General features: G+C 40.3%; 1 protein-coding gene across 2 annotated transcripts in view; it reads left to right on the top strand.

Moving 5' to 3' along the window:
• The first annotated feature begins 1,977 nt into the window (after window positions 1-1,977).
• The window catches only part of RBL1 (RB transcriptional corepressor like 1), a 60,486-nt gene continuing 48,958 nt past the window's right edge, over window positions 1,978-13,505 (top strand). Inside the window, exons 1-5 of one of the 2 annotated variants that reach the window (XM_061437519.1) lie at window positions 1,978-2,224; window positions 5,188-5,321; window positions 12,759-12,959; window positions 13,209-13,273; window positions 13,375-13,503. In XM_061437519.1, coding sequence (XP_061293503.1) covers window positions 2,069-2,224; window positions 5,188-5,321; window positions 12,759-12,959; window positions 13,209-13,273; window positions 13,375-13,503 — 685 coding nt within the window. In that variant the 5' untranslated portion in view covers window positions 1,978-2,068. Of the gene's footprint in view, window positions 2,225-5,187; window positions 5,322-8,367; window positions 8,452-12,758; window positions 12,960-13,208; window positions 13,274-13,374; window positions 13,504-13,505 lie in introns of those variants that run through there. The other variant, XM_061437520.1, reaches the window with a different exon arrangement.

Below are 13,505 nucleotides of genomic sequence, written 5' to 3'. Positions count from 1 at the left end.
ACCACATTTGAGTTTGGGGGAGGGAGTTTGAGTTTTTACTCATTTGATACCCAGACTGCAGCTGGTCCCCAAGTCCCAGCCCTCCCTATGTATGGGGAATGTAGAAGACTGGGAAAATGCTCAGGGGAGAGGGGCGACCTTCTAGGATCCCACACACAACAGTTCCAGAACTGATCTTATCCGTCTGGTTATACTCCATTCTAGTTGAGAGTATCACCTTTCGTAGCCCAAAGGGAAACCTATGTTATTGGAGACTCCTCCTCTTCAGCAGGGCCCCTTTCAGCTCTAGGACAGAGCTGTCTCTGCAGAAGGGCTCCTATCTATGCTGGACTCATCTCCCACCATCTCCATACCTCTGCTCTCTACCCCCAACTAACCCATATGTGACACCCAGAGGAACCTGGTTACACAGACTTCACCTCCTTTTATTAAAATCTCCATGCTTTTTTACCCTTCTGAGATCCTTTGCAACCTAACTGGACCTGCTTCCGTTTTCATCTCTGGTGACTCCTTCCCTCATCCAAGCAACAATGGGCTCTTTGTCATTTTTAAACACACCATACTAAGTACTGAGTGCCAACTATGCCAGTCACTAATCCATAAACTCTGGAATACACTGAACATAAAAAGAAGGTTCCTGCTGTCACGCGACTCACGTTTTAGTAGGAAGAGCCAGCAAATAAACAAGATAATTTCAGATAGTAATAAGGTGCTATGAAGACAATGATACAGGTGTGTGTGTGTGTGTGCGTGTGTGTGTGTGCGCGCGTGCGTGCGTGTGTGTCAGGGGGAGAGATGCGGTTAGCTATTTTAAATACAGTGCTCAGGGATAAGCTTGACAAGGTGACTTTTTGTTGGATGATGAGAAGGAGCCAGACAAGCAAAGATCCCATGTAGAGTATTTGGGGTTGTTTGACCAGCATGTGAGAAACGCTTTGAGGTAATAATTAGTTTGGCAGTTTGGCATGTCCAAGGTTCCAAAACAAAGCAGGTTGGAACTTATTACATACCTAAGAAAGGGGACAATGCCCTAGATGAGGTGGGACCAGATCACATGGGGCCTTATAGGCCATGGAAAGAAGGTTGTAAATTATTTTAAGAGCAACAGGAATCTACTGAAGGATCTTGAGTGAAGGACTGAGGAGCTCTGATTTACCTTTTTAAAAGATTCTGGCTCTTCCTGGAGAAGGGGTTTTTGATGGAGCAGAAGTGTAAGCCTTCAGACCAGTTCCATGCCTTCAGGCTTATGCTCAGGCCATTCCTAAATCTGGAATGACAAGTTTTTACTGGGTTCCAGGGTCCCAGTTCCTAGGGCCCAGGGAGCTGAGGAAGTGCCCCTTACTCTCAGCTCTTTCAGCCCAGGTCAAGCCTCGTTTAGCCATCAAAAAGAGATGGACAGGTGTCTGCTAATATCTTTACCTCATCAACCCCTCAGTGATTCTAAAAGACCGCTCTATAGGCGCTGGAGACTCTGAGGAATATCCGACGAGGCCCTTCCCTGCCCTTGATGCTGTGGGATCACTTTTTTCAGTTCCCTCCTCCGTTTCCTAACTCAGAGAGCAAGTCTCGATCAAACTGTGATTGGAGTCCTGGGGCAGGGAGGCCCATGGGTTGGCGGGGCAGAAGACGTTTCTTCCTAAGATGAACGGGGCCACCTCGCAATTGGTAGCCCTGCCTGAACCAGAGCCACCAAGAAAGGGATGCGCCGCTGGCGCCAAAGCTGGATACAGACTACAACTCCCGGCAGACCCTGCGCGCGGACTGCCGATCCCTCCGCTACCAATTTGCCCCGCCGGCTGTGTCCACCGCTGCCCGCCAAGGGCCAAGTTCAGGTGTTTTAGGCCCCGAAGTCGGTCTTCTTATGACATATCCGGAGAGGGCCGGCTGGGAGCCCTGGAGGAGAAACGGACTTTTTAGAGGAGAAACGCGGATGCAGACCATCGAAGAGACGTCGTCCTCCAGCTCCCGATTTTCGCGCGCTTTTCGCGCGGGTGGTTGTGGGTAGCGCGCCCAGGAGGGAGAAAGGAGCCGGGGGGCTGTGACCGCGCCGCCCGCCGGGCCTGAGGGGATGGACGAGGACGATCCCCACGCCGAGGGGGCGGCAGTGGTCGCCGCGGCAGGGGAAGCGCTGCAGGCCCTGTGCCAGGAGCTGAACCTGGACGAGGGGAGCGCGGCCGAAGCCCTGGACGACTTCACTGCCATCCGGGGCAACTACAGCCTAGAGGTGAGCGGCGGCAGGTGGGGCGGCGGGACCGAGCTCGCCAGACCCCACCCCCGCCCCGCCCCTACCCCACCCTGTGGGGCGGTGGGAGTTTCCCCACCGGGAAGGGTCTCTCTGCCCAGGCGGGCGCCGAGGAGTGCGAAGCTGGAAGGGAGGGTATAGATCCCATTTCTCCATTTATTTTGAGGCGGGAAACGAGTCCGGAAAAGGAGTGGCTTTTCCAAGGTCACACTCCACTCAGAGGTCGTCCCCTGGTCTTCAGACCAGCGCCACAGACGTCTTGAGACTGCCCTTAAGTCCATTTGAGAAGCAAATACCATAACGATAAAAGCCGGAATGACTTGTGTGCCAAGACACCGCTGCCCAGCGCTTTAGATGTGTCGTCTTACTTGGTTCTCTCCACAACCCTTTGACTATGTTCTGTGATCCCCATTACACAGATGAGGAAGCTGAATCCCAAAGAGGTTAAGCCCAAGGTCGCCCGGTTAATGGTGGAGCCAGACTCAGTCTAAGCCATAATCTCTCTACCCTGCCGGCCCGAAATGTGGGTTACTTTTTTGCCGTATTGCCGCGACACAGCTATTTCATCAGAGCCAATTGTGCACACAAGGCTTATCTCTGGGCCCCAGATTCCTCCTCTCTCAGACGGGGATAATTAGATGGTCTTGACGCTAAACACAGTGTCCTGTCTCTGAACAGAATAAAATGTAAGCTATCATTAGATTTTCCCCAGCCATTCTTGCGTTAACTTCTCACAACAGCTCTGTGACACGACAGGGCAGGGAGTATTAATCCTGCTGTCCAGGTATCAAGACCAGGAGGGTTGTGTTGCCCAGGTTCGTTCTGCTAATCATCGCAGAAACCCAAACAAGCATAAGCCCAATATAGAGGTAGAATTATGATGGAATATATTTGCAGTGGCCTCATGATCAAAAGTTTTTGTGATCTAAGAGGAGTGTTCTTCTGACTCATCACCCAGTAGAATAGTTAATCGCTGAGTTCAGAGGCATGGAGTTGGAAATTTGGAGTTGACTGTGTATGTGTGTGTCAGTATATGAGGGAGAAGAAGAGAGACTCTTGTTTGTCTCCAGGGTAGGACTGGATAGACTGGATTAAGGACAGTCATCTGCATCTCGGGTGACACGACTGGAAAGCTGAGGAAAGGAGGAGAAAGTAAGGGAGATTATAACTTACAGCCTCTCGATTGAAAACAAACTTTTTAGAAGCCAGAGAAAGCGTTTCTGACATCCCAAGTCTTCATTTAGTCTCTCATTGAATGTGCATTGCTGAGTGTAGACTGTATTGAAGGCATTAAACTAGGCGCTTCTTTCAGATTCTTGAATATGCCTAGCTTGCTCCTAACTTTCTCCATGCCAGTCCCTCTGCCTGGAAACTTCACTCCCCACTCCAGGGAAAGTTTAAGAGCCGAATCTCCAGTTAGGCAGAGTTGATCAGGATATCTTAATGTTTGACTTAATTCACAGTTGTGTTGAATTAAGATTTTGTGTTTATTCTATCTAAAGTGTTTTATTTTCCTCTTCTTTGTTGCTTTGTTTTTGGTGAAAGGCATTTTCATGTATCTACTGCTTCCTAAGAATCCCTCTGCCCAATCCCTATCCCCTCTAGTCTACCTGACAAGCTCCTGATTACCCACCCCACTTCACCCGTACATTTTGGTGATTTATCACCACTTACTACTTTTGTCTCCCTCTGTGAACCCTTCTGTGACCTCCCAGTCAAAATCAGTTGCTCACTACACTATATTCTCCCATAACACTTTATTTTCAATTCTTAAAACGTGTATCTCACCAATTATAGATAACAGTATCTGTTTCTCTTAGTTCTACACTTGGAGTTTTATAAGGTCAGAGTGTTTTTGTATTTTGAAGGCCTAGTATCAAGAAACTAATTTAAATACTATAGGTGCTTTTTATTTTTAGAAAAAAAATCAAAGTAGTAATTTTGGTTCTTAAAGTTTCTCTATATTAATCGTGTTTTCGTCTAGTAGCCTGTATCCAAAAGCTCTATAATACTTGGGTGTTATACCCACACAATTCGTTAATCAAGGCTTCTAAAAGTATTCAACCTTAAGCTTACCTGCCTCAAGCAATTAAGACTTTTCACTACTTTAGGGCAGGAACACTGGGTCTTAGATTTATTAGTAGCTACCAATTTCTGCTCACTCCTTTTGGATTATTGCAGGAAATCTTTATTAGTCATTTTTATTCTGCTAGAGTCTGGTCTTAAAGAGGATCTGCACTACAGTATTGTGTTATGGTATGAGATTTGTGGCTAGTTCTTAATTTCATGTAAAGCTCAGCAATGAAGTCATAAAGTGAATCTAGCTTCAATAGCTCAAGTCTAGTGTTGAATTCTCAAATGTCACCTTTTTTGTAGCATTGCAAATTGAAATATCTGCTAAGATAGAGAGCCATACTTAGACTGTTTTAAAGATTAGGGTAAATAATTCCCCCAATTTCTGCCTCACAAAACTGACAATCTCCTTTATGTTGAACACGATAGGTATTAGTTTTTATATGTGTGATTCTTTTGCCATGATTCTACTCTGTTCTTTCCTTTTCTCTGCCTAAGTGATTAAAAAAGAAACAAAATGATAGAAAGGAACTTCCACATCATCAAGGCCATGACTGGTGTTATAATACTGAAAAAGCTAATGCTGAGAAATTGAGAACTTTTTCAGTAATATTAGATTTGGGGTATAGATGAGAGATCTATATTTAGATTAATATCAATTTACCATGTTACACAGGACTGAGAGTAAGGAATTTTATACCCATTTTTGCTACCAACTAAGCTTTCTGACCTTGGGCAAATAGCCTCACTTCTCTCGCCTGTTAATACAGTATGAAAATTAGACCAGATAATCCTAAGATCTCTTTTGAGTCTAGAATTCAAGTGTTCTAACGAAATATATCCATTTTGCTGTTTTATCTTTTGCCTGCCAGGGAGAGGTTATACACTGGTTGGCGTGTTCGTTGTATGTTGCTTGCCGCAAAAGCATCATTCCCACAGTTGGAAAGGGTATCATGGAAGGAAATTGCGTTTCACTTACCAGAATACTACGTTCAGCTAAACTAAGGTAAAGCGCTTTGATTTTTCAAACATTACTTTATAAGTCCTGAATTTAACTTTAGAATTTAATTTTTCTTCATTTTAAATCATTTAGCTTCATCCCATTCTAAGGTTTTTTTTTACAGTTCTCACATTTTTTTCCTAGTTCTCACATTCTTTCTCTGACTTTCTTCCTCAAATTCTAACTTCAACCAAAGGCCCCTGTTCTAAATCTTTTTTTTTAATTGAGTTACAATTTATAAGTCATATAATTTACTTACTTGTACAATTCAGTGATTTGGGGTATTTTTTACAGAGTTATGTAACTATCACCACAGGCATTACAGGCATAGAGGTTTTGTTTTTGGGTGTTTTTTTTATTTTGGCTGCACCATGCAGCAGGTGGGAACCTGTGCCCCCTGCATTGGAAGCATAAAGTCTTAACTTCTGTACTGCCAGGAATATTACTAAGTCTTTTTATCTATGATTTTTTCCATTAATATTTTAAGTTTGAGAATAATTTGAAGCTTTCAGAAAAGTTGCAAAAATAAGAAAATTACAAAGACCATCCATACACCCTTGACCTAGACTCACCTTTTAGTGACATTTTACTCCATTTGCTTTATCATTTAATCTTTTTCCCTTAAATAATATATTTTCCTCAACTACTTCAATTTAAGTAGCATCCATTATAGCCCTATACCCCTAAATATTTCAGTATGTATTTCCTTAAATATCTATAGTACAGTTATCCACGTCAACAAAATTAATCCTGATACAATAATTTTCTATAATCTAACATCTCTATTCTAGTTTTATTACTTGACGCAGTAACGTTTTTTCTCTTTTTCGGCTATTCTGGGTCCTTGTTGCCGCTCGTCGGCTTCTGTAGTTGCAGCACAAGGACTCCTCACTGGGAGCACAGGTGCCAGTGCCTGTGGCCTCAGTAGCTGCAGTGTGCGGGCTTGGCGGCTTTATGGCACGTGGGATCTTAGCTCCCCAACCAGGGGTCAGACCCATCCCCTATGTTTGGAAGGTGGATTCTTCACCACTGGACCACCAGGGAAGTCACTAATTTTAAGTGACTATGTAGATCTTTATAGACTTGGGAAAATATGCATCAAATATTGCTAAATCATACTGCAAAATACTGTAGAAGTATAGATTCATACATATACCTGTAAAACTAGAAGATTTTTATTGATTTACCTGTGTGCCAGATATTATGTGCTAATAGTTTACATATCTTTATTCATTTAATCCTCACAGTAATCCTATCAAATAAATCTCATTTTAAAAATGAGGAAGCCAAGTCACCAAGAGGTTAAATTATATCCAGTGGTTATATACCTAAGTGGCAGAGCCTCTGAAGTCCATGCTGTATTACTTATGTATCAGTAAACAAATATACATTAGTGTGTCTTCTCTTAAATTGTATCTTTAATTCAACTTCAGTTTACAAAAAAAAATTAGCCTAAGCAATTTCCAACTTAAAAAGAAAGTTTCATGTGGGAATTCCCTGTCTGTCCAGTGGTTAGGACTATGCACTCTCACTACAAAAGGCCTGGGTTTAATCCCTGGTCAGGGAACTAAGATCCTGTAAGACATGAGGTGCTGCCCCCCCCAAAAAAAAGTTTTATGTAAAAATTTGTTCTGCTATTAATAGTGTTAAATATTAGTATCTGTTTTATAATTTGAATTTTAAATTCTTAATAAAGCAGCTGTCTGAGCCTCATTAAGTAGTGAGAAGTAATTTTTCCTTATTTTTTATAAGTTTTTTAGTAACTTGTGATTTAAATCAAGATTATTTTCATTCACTCATTATTTTCATATTTATTAGAACCTGAATGAAAAATTACTTTTCATAATTTTAATTGAAACATTGATATTAATTTTTTACAAAGTAATTTTCTTTTTTGCCTTTTGAGTACCCTTAAAAATAGATGGTGTGCCACTATTGGGACATATGTTCCATATTACCATCTTTTCTCTCTACTTGGTTTTTGCTGGCAGGGTGAGTCATAGCTCCCAGTAAGCCATGCAATCAGCAGGGTAAGCAACCAGTACATTTACAACCATTCTGTCTCACAGCCATTCTGTTTTTCACTTTCAGTAGAGTATTTGTTAAATTATGTGAGATAGCCAACACTTTTTTTTTTTTTAATAAAATAGGCTTTGTGTTAGATGATTTTACCCAACTGTAGGCTAATGTAAGCATCTGAGCATGTTTGAGGTAGGCTAGGCTAAGTTGTGATGTTCAGTAGGTTTAGGTATATTAAATGCATTTTCAACTTATATTTTCAACTTACAGTAGGGTTACAGGTTATATCCTATAACCCCATTTGTAAATCGAGGAAGATCTGTATACACATAAATAACATAAAGAGAGATGGATGACAAAGCAAATATGCAAAATGCAAAATTGGTGAATACTGTTGAATAAAGAAGTTCTTGTATACAATTCTTGCAACTTTTCTGTAAGTTTGATGCTATTTCAAAATAAAAAAGTTTAAAAGAGAAAAGGGAATGCTTAGATACATTTATGGCACATCCATATAGTGGAATAAAATCCAGCTCTTAACATTATGGAAGGACGTTCATGTGAACTGAGAGGAAATGATCTCCAAAATTATAGGAAAAAAGAGAAGTATAGAATATCTATTGTAGGTAGTATTGTTTCATTTGAGTGGGGAAAAAGTATTTAATTAGGTGTGTATTCATAAATACCCTAAAAAGTTCTGCAAGGATAAATAAGAAACTAGTAACAATATAATTGTGATTTTCTCTGGCTCAGTAGTAAAGAATCTGCTTGCAGTGTAGGAGAGCCAGGTTCAGTCCCTGGATGGGGAAGATATAATTAGTCACTAAGGCAAAGTTGGTTGCTTTAGTGGAAAAAAACTGGGAGGGAGGTGATGGACAAGGAGAGATACTTTCCATCATGTATCCTTCAGTACCTTTGAAATTTTGTAATTATGTACATTACCTATTAAAAAAAGAAAAAAAACTGTCATAGGGTAGCATGATATCCATCTTTGTATAAATATTTTTGCCTATATCTTTGACTCTCTCCTTAGATTCTCATAAAAAGCAATTTTTGGATGAAAGAATTGAGTGTTTTTAAGACTTTATATTCATGTTGCCAAGTTGCCTTTTGGAAGGTAATTACTAATACTTCTAGCATATTTCACTGTATCCTTTTTGGAGTAGCATTTTTTTTTAACAGTCCTGTTGAAATATAATCCACATATCCATTTAAAATATATAGCTCAACAGTTTTTAATATATTCACATACTGACTACAATTTTAGAACATTTTCATCACCCCAAAAAAGATACCTCATACTCATTAGCATTCACGTGTTATACCCCCACTAAATCCCCTTCCTCTGGCAACCACTAATCCACTTTCTGTCTTTTTGCCTATCTTGGACATTTCCTGTAAATAGAATCATACAGTATATGATATTTCTTTGTGATTGGCTTCTTTAACTTAGCATAATGTTTTTAAGGTTCATCCATGTTGTAGCAGTATCAGCATTTTATTCCTTTCTGTGACTGAATAATTTTCCATTGCGTGGATATAAACATTTTATTAATTTTTTGGTTGATGGACATTTGAGTTGTTTCCACTTTGGACTCTTATGAATAATGTTGCTATGAATGTGTACAGCTTTTTATGTAGACGTATTTCTCATTTCTCTTAGATGTATGTATAAGGATTGCTGTGTCCTGTGGTAACTCTGGTTAACCTTTTGAGGAGCTATCAAGCTGTTTTTCAAAGTGACTATACTAGTCATTCTATGAAGATTCCAATTTATCCACATCTTGTCAACACTTATTATCTACCTTTTTTTTTTTTTAAAGATTTACTTATTTGTTTATTTATTTATGGTTCTGCTGGGTCTTCGTTGCTGCACAAGATTTCTCTAGTTGAGGTGAGCAGGGGCTACTCTCGAACTGTGGTGTGCGGGCTTCTCATTGCAGTGGCTTTTGTTGGGGAGCACGGGCTCATTAGTTGTGGCTCCCATGCTCTAGACCATAGGCTCAGTAATTGTGGTGCATGGGCTTAGTTGCCCTGTAGTATGTGGGATATTTCCAGATTAGGGATCAAACCTGTGTCCCCTGCATTGGCAGCAGATTCTTAACCACTGGACTACCAAGGAAATTCCTATCGGTTTTTTTTTTTTAATAGTCAAGTGCCCATGAAGTGCTGTCTCATCATGGTTTTGATTTGTATTTCCCTAATGTCTAATGATGTTGAGCATCTTTCATATGCTTTTTTGGAGTACTGTATTCTTTGTAATAGATTTTCAATGAAACAAAAACTTTTGAAAGCTGTGAAGTTTACTTTGTATTTTAATTTAGTTTAAAAAAATCACATTCATAGTTTAAGTGATATCAGTCCTGGCAATGGCAACCCACTCCAGTACTCTTGCCTGGCAAATCCCATGGACCGAAGAGCCTGGCTGCAGTCCATGGGGTTGCTAGGAGTCGGACACGACTGAGCGATTTCACTTTCACTTTTCACTTTCATGCGTTGGAGAAGGAAATGGCAACCCACTCCAGTGTTCTTGTCTGGAGAATCCCAGGGACGGGGGAGCCTGGTGGGCTGCTGTCTATGGGGTCTCACAGAGTCTGACATGACTGAAGTGACTTAGCAGTAGCAGTAGCATTAAGGCTCTTTTGTTTGTTTTCAAACACTCTGATAAACTTTGTTCCAGGTTCAGTTTAGTTCGTTTCAGTCACTCAGTTGTGTCCGACTCTGTGACCCCATGAATTGCAGCACGCCAGCCCTCCCTGTCCATCACCAACTCCTGGAGTCCACCCAAACTCATGTCAGTCGAATCAGTGATGCCATCCAACCATCTCATCCTCTGTCATCCCCTACTCCTCCTGCTCCTAATCCCTCCCAGCATCAGAGTCTTTTCCAATTAGTCAACGCTTCTCATGAGGTGGCCAGAGTATTGGAGTTTCAGCTTTAGCATCAGTCCTTCCAAAGAACACCCAGGATTGATCTCCTTTAGAACGGACTGGTTGGATCTCCTTGCAGTCCAAGGGACTCTCAAGAATCTTCTCCAACACCACAGTTCAAAAGCATCAATTCTTCAGCACTCAGCTTTCTTCACAGTCCAACTTTCACATCCATACATGACCACTGGAAAAACCATAGCCTTGACTAGACGGACCTTTGTTGGCAAAGTAATGTCTCTGCTTTTCAATATGCTATCTAGGTTGGTCATAACTTTTCTTCCAAGGAGTAAGAGTCTTTTAATTTCATGGCTGGAGTCACCATCTGCAGTAATTTTGGAGCCCAAAAAAATAAAGTCTGACACTGTTTCCACTGTTTCCCCATCTATTTCCCATGAAGTGATGGGACCAGATGCCATGATCTTCGTTTTCTGAATGTTGAGCTTTAAGCCAACTTTTTCACTCTCCTCTTTCACTTTCATCAAGAGGCTTTTGAGTTCCTCTTCACTTTCTGCCATAAGGGTGGTGTCATCTGCATATCTGAGGTTATTGATATTTCTCCTGGCAATCTTGATTCCAGCTTGTGCTTCCTCCAGCCCAGCGTTTCTCTGGTCTCTGCATATAAGTTAAATAAGCAGGGTGACAATATACAGCCTTGATGTACTCCTTTTCCTATTTGGAATCAGTCTGTTCCATGTCCAGTTCTGTTGCTTCCTGACCTGCATATAGGTTTCTCAAGAGGCAGGTCAGGTGGTCTGGTATTCCCATCTCTTTCAGAATTTTCCACAGTTTATTGTGATCCACACAGTCCAAGGCTTTGGCATAGTCAATAAAGCAGAAATAGATGTTTGGGATAGCAATATGTACATTGGATTTATATGAGAACATATTAGTTACGGCTCTTATTTATTAAAAAGAAAAAAAAAAAAAAAAACAGATACCAGCTACCAACTTTGGCTCTCTTAAGGAGAAAAAAAATGTATTGAAAGAATATTGGATAGCTGACAAAGTCTTTAGGATAACTTAAGAAATTAGGCTTAGAAAATGACCAGGAGAAAGAGAGGCTGGCTACACAACCAAAAAGCGTATCACAGAACCCATCTAATAGGTACACAGCTTGCATGGCCAGCAGTGCTGTCCCTGGATTTTGGCAATGTTTTTGTCCCTAGGAGCTGCTATTGAGCTCCATAAGAATTTACCACTTCCTCATTTCTATGCTGTCACCTCCAGATTCAAAAACCAAACAGATATATATGATTAAGGACCTCAGGTTTTATGCCTTCACCCTAAGTTCCAATGCAGCTTACCGTTCTAGTAGAAAATCCTCAGACAAAGGAAAGAATAGAATTTCACATGCTGAGCATCCCTGTCTCCAACAAAGTCCTCTATAAGAGACTATAATTTTGTCAGCCAAAAAAATTTTAGTAATCTAGCTTTTTTTCTTTTTTTGCTGCTCTTGATAAGAATCTTTTAAAAAGACTCAAATTCTTAGATTTCAGTCAGCATGTCTGGAGTTTGAACTTCTACAGACAACTAACTGATGATTTCTTCCACCACCTTTAAAAAAAAATTACATTCATTATTCTGTAATATCACTAGACACTTAAATGAACTTTAACACTACAAAATTTCAGTCCAAGACCATACTAACATGGGAACATAAAAAAATGCACTTATAATTGTATAAACCAGAAATGTAGAGCCATAGTCCATTAGGTGATTTTTCTGGGTATGTTCTACCTTCTTAGGTATATATTGATGTTTGATAGTAGAACCACGTGTTGTAACACAAACACTTGAATTTTATTCCTGCCCTGTAACAGTCTGGTGCTTTGTGATCAACTTCCATAATCTAATATTGAGACAGGCTGTCTTTCCTCAGACTAGTTTTTAGTTTTGTGAACTCATCAGTCTGTTGACTAACATTTACTTTGTAGTTTATATGCAGAGTATTGTCTAGGTACTACAGGGACTAAAAGAAGTAGATAGATACTGGAGAGGGCAATGGCACCCCACTCCAGTACTCTTACCTGGAAAATCCCAAGGACGGAGGAGCCTGGTAGGCTGCAGTCCATGGGGTCGCTAGAGTCAGACATGACTGAGCAACTTCACTTTCACTTTTCACTTTCATGCATTGGAGAAGGAAATGGCAACCCACTCCAGTGTTCTTGCCTGGAGAATCCCAGGGACAGGGGAGCCTGGTGGGGTGCCGTCTATGGGTCGCACAGAGTTGGACACGACTGAAGTGACTTAGCAGCAGCAGCAGATAGGTACTACCTACATAGTCAAAGATATTTTATGTATTGACTGTTAAGTTCTCACAGTGATTCTGGGAACCAAAGTAATTTCATAGCACTTGAAATGGGGTTTTTTTGTCTCTCTTTTTTAAAAAATAAATTCAGGGATTTTAATGAAGATTCTTAGGTATAAGTAGAGTGTCTCCTTTTCTTACCATTATGTGGATTCATTTTAAATTTGCTTTTTTCTGTTTGTTTAGTTTAATACAGTTTTTTAGTAAAATGAAGAAATGGATGGACATGTCAAACCTGCCACAAGAATTTCGTGAACGTATAGAAAGGCTGGAAAGAAATTTTGAGGTGTCTACTGTAATTTTCAAAAAATTTGAGCCAATTTTTTTAGATATATTTCAAAATCCATATGAAGAGCCACCAAAGTTACCACGAAGCAGGAAGCAGAGGTGAGACACTTTATCCTCATATAATTGACATAGAAATTATGATACAAACTTATTAAGGGCATTTGCATTTTAAAAGTCAACTTTTTAACCCCATTTAATAAACCATGGTTGTCTGTCCTTTGTGAATGGGATTTTATATGTAATTTGACTGCTACTTGGTGTATTTGCTGTTTCAATTTTTAAGTGACAAACGTAAAATGATATTTAGTAAGTTAGATAAAAAATACGTTCCCCCCACCCCTTTTTTAGGAGGATTCCTTGCAGTGTTAAAGAGCTCTTTAATTTCTGCTGGACACTGTTTGTTTATACTAAGGGTAAGGTGACACTTTCACTTGCTTTGTATTTCTGTTGTGGGAACTCGGTGCTGTTTGACATGGAAGGTTCCTGGGTTTTATGTCTCTTTTTTCTTGTAAAGGTAATTTTCGTATGATTGGAGATGATTTAGTAAACTCTTATCATTTACTTCTGTGCTGCTTGGATCTGATTTTTGCCAATGCCATTATGTGCCCAAATAGACAAGAGTTGCTAAATCCATCATTTAAAGGT

Source organism: Bos javanicus, chromosome 13 (genome assembly GCF_032452875.1).
Source record: "Bos javanicus breed banteng chromosome 13, ARS-OSU_banteng_1.0, whole genome shotgun sequence".
In the NCBI taxonomy this organism is placed as follows: domain Eukaryota; kingdom Metazoa; phylum Chordata; class Mammalia; order Artiodactyla; family Bovidae; genus Bos; species Bos javanicus.
The sequence above is the reverse complement of the archived record's forward strand: the minus strand, read 5'-3'. Positions and strand labels throughout refer to the sequence as shown.